Genomic DNA, 1,917 nt, shown 5'->3' on the forward strand with positions numbered 1-1,917 from the left:
TAGGAATCTTTTCCTCTCTCACACACACACACACACACACACACACACACACAATGTGAGAAGTGCTTGCAAAAGTAAATAGCACTTGACAGACTGCAGTTTGTACCTTTTGGTCTGAGCATCGTGTAGCTCCAGAAAATGCCGCTGAACTTCACATTTGGCTGGGTGGTCAGCGGCCAGGGCAATGTCTGCTGTGATGAGGTTCAGGTTGACCGAACCTGCCTCCAGCCAGACAGAGCGTCGCAGCAAAGGGGGCTGACCAAGACCCAGCGGCTGACCCGGACCTTGACCTTGTCCGGCCGGCTGTAGCCTGGTCGCCTCGGTGTGCTGCTGCTGTTCAATGTACTGTCGGATGTTTACGTCTTGCACCACGGCGCTGATGCCCTCCCCCACTGCCTGGTTGTGCAGGTTGCAGTTGGCTACGCGTATGATAGCCGTCTGAGGAGGGAAAAAGACAGGAAAAAACGTTAAGCTCTTTATAACACATGACAAAAATGTATAAACTGACAGGTAAATGAGAAAAAAGTTGTTGCTAATTACCTTGATGTTAGCGGCACAGCCATGCTCCACAATGAAGAGGTCAACTCCATCCATGGCCAGTCGGGTCATGGTGTACTTCAGCTCCTCTGATGTGCGACAGTGACCTGGCAGGCAGCTCATCTGAAAGACAACCAGAAACTTTTCAGTGCTTGCAAGGAAACCATCTCCAATTTAGTCTGGCTGTGCTTTACATACCACAACATAGCCTGTAGCCACAGCTGCTCAGTTGTCAGAAACAAATGAGGGCTCTCAGGCGCAGTTTTTAAAAATATCCTTGTTAGTATTCGCATACAAACAAGACATTTTGTCAAACAGACTTGTTTTCTCTCCACGTTATTTCACACATCATGGTGTTGCGTAGGTATGCGATATATGGCAGCTGTGAGTAAATTAATAGCTGTGTGTTAGAAGCTCTTGTTCCGTTTCTCCAGCTGTGTAAAAGTTTATCTTTGTGAGTCATGCATCATTAGAGAAAGGTGGCCACAGTGGACTGTTTTTATTATCTAATGCCATTTGCACATTTCCCTTCCATTCACACTGGACAGTTCTGACCAACATTCAAATCTCACACACACAAAAAAAAAAGCCTTCAACCATAATGAGCTAATTTAGTAGCTTCAAGCGTGAGATTCAGACAGACACAGCTGCTAACTAGACAGCCATGACAGCTAAAGTGAAACTGTGAAAAATGATGCCCAGAGCTTGTGCAGCATTTCATTGTATAGCGCCCGTTTGTACCTTGGCATCACAGATGCGACGGTCAGCGCCATGTTGGCAGATGACGGAGGGCTTGGGTTGTTCCAGCTGGAACTCTCTGGACACCCCGTGGAAGAGAAAATTCTCAGCCCACTCTATGATACTGGCCACCTAATAATCACAAACACACACAGACACATTAGCACTTCAGAAAGAAAATCAATAAATATATTTACAGCAAGGGAAAATAAAAAACTGGATAAAAAAACAAGAGTAAAAAAAGTCATTGTGTGGGTTGACAAAGAACAAAGAAAACTTTAAAACGACAGAATCAAATCGAATATAAAACCACCACAAGCTACAACATCAAACATTATGAATCATCCTGATACAGTCTTCACAAAAACTTAACATTACAAATTACAAAAGTATTGTGTTGTATTACACTGAATAGAAAACACATTTTGAATAGTACTTTACCACAGTCAGTCACACCTACTCAGCTGACCTGAAGAACTATGATATAATCGTAATCTAAGACATTTATCCCCTCCACATTCCAAAACTTAAAGTTCCAAAATGTAAGTTATTTTTTGGGGCTTTTCATGCTTTTATTAGATAGGGACAGCCGAAGATAGACAGGAAAGGTGGGTAGAGAGAGGGGATGACACACAGCAAAGG

At 43.6% G+C, this 1,917-nt stretch overlaps 1 protein-coding gene across 1 annotated transcript in view; it reads right to left on the bottom strand.

Moving 5' to 3' along the window:
- The window catches only part of LOC118336629 (transmembrane protein KIAA1109 homolog), a gene marked incomplete in the record, with an annotated part of 71,183 nt that overhangs the window by 52,081 nt on the left and 17,185 nt on the right, over positions 1-1,917 (bottom strand). Inside the window, 3 exon segments of the mRNA XM_035673286.1 lie at positions 107-438; positions 541-660; positions 1,279-1,407. Of these exon segments, the coding sequence (XP_035529179.1) occupies positions 107-438; positions 541-660; positions 1,279-1,407 (581 nt within the window).

This window comes from Morone saxatilis, unplaced genomic scaffold (assembly GCF_004916995.1).
Source record: "Morone saxatilis isolate NCDOM2014 unplaced genomic scaffold, NCSU_SB_2.0 Contig3, whole genome shotgun sequence".
In the NCBI taxonomy this organism is placed as follows: domain Eukaryota; kingdom Metazoa; phylum Chordata; class Actinopteri; family Moronidae; genus Morone; species Morone saxatilis.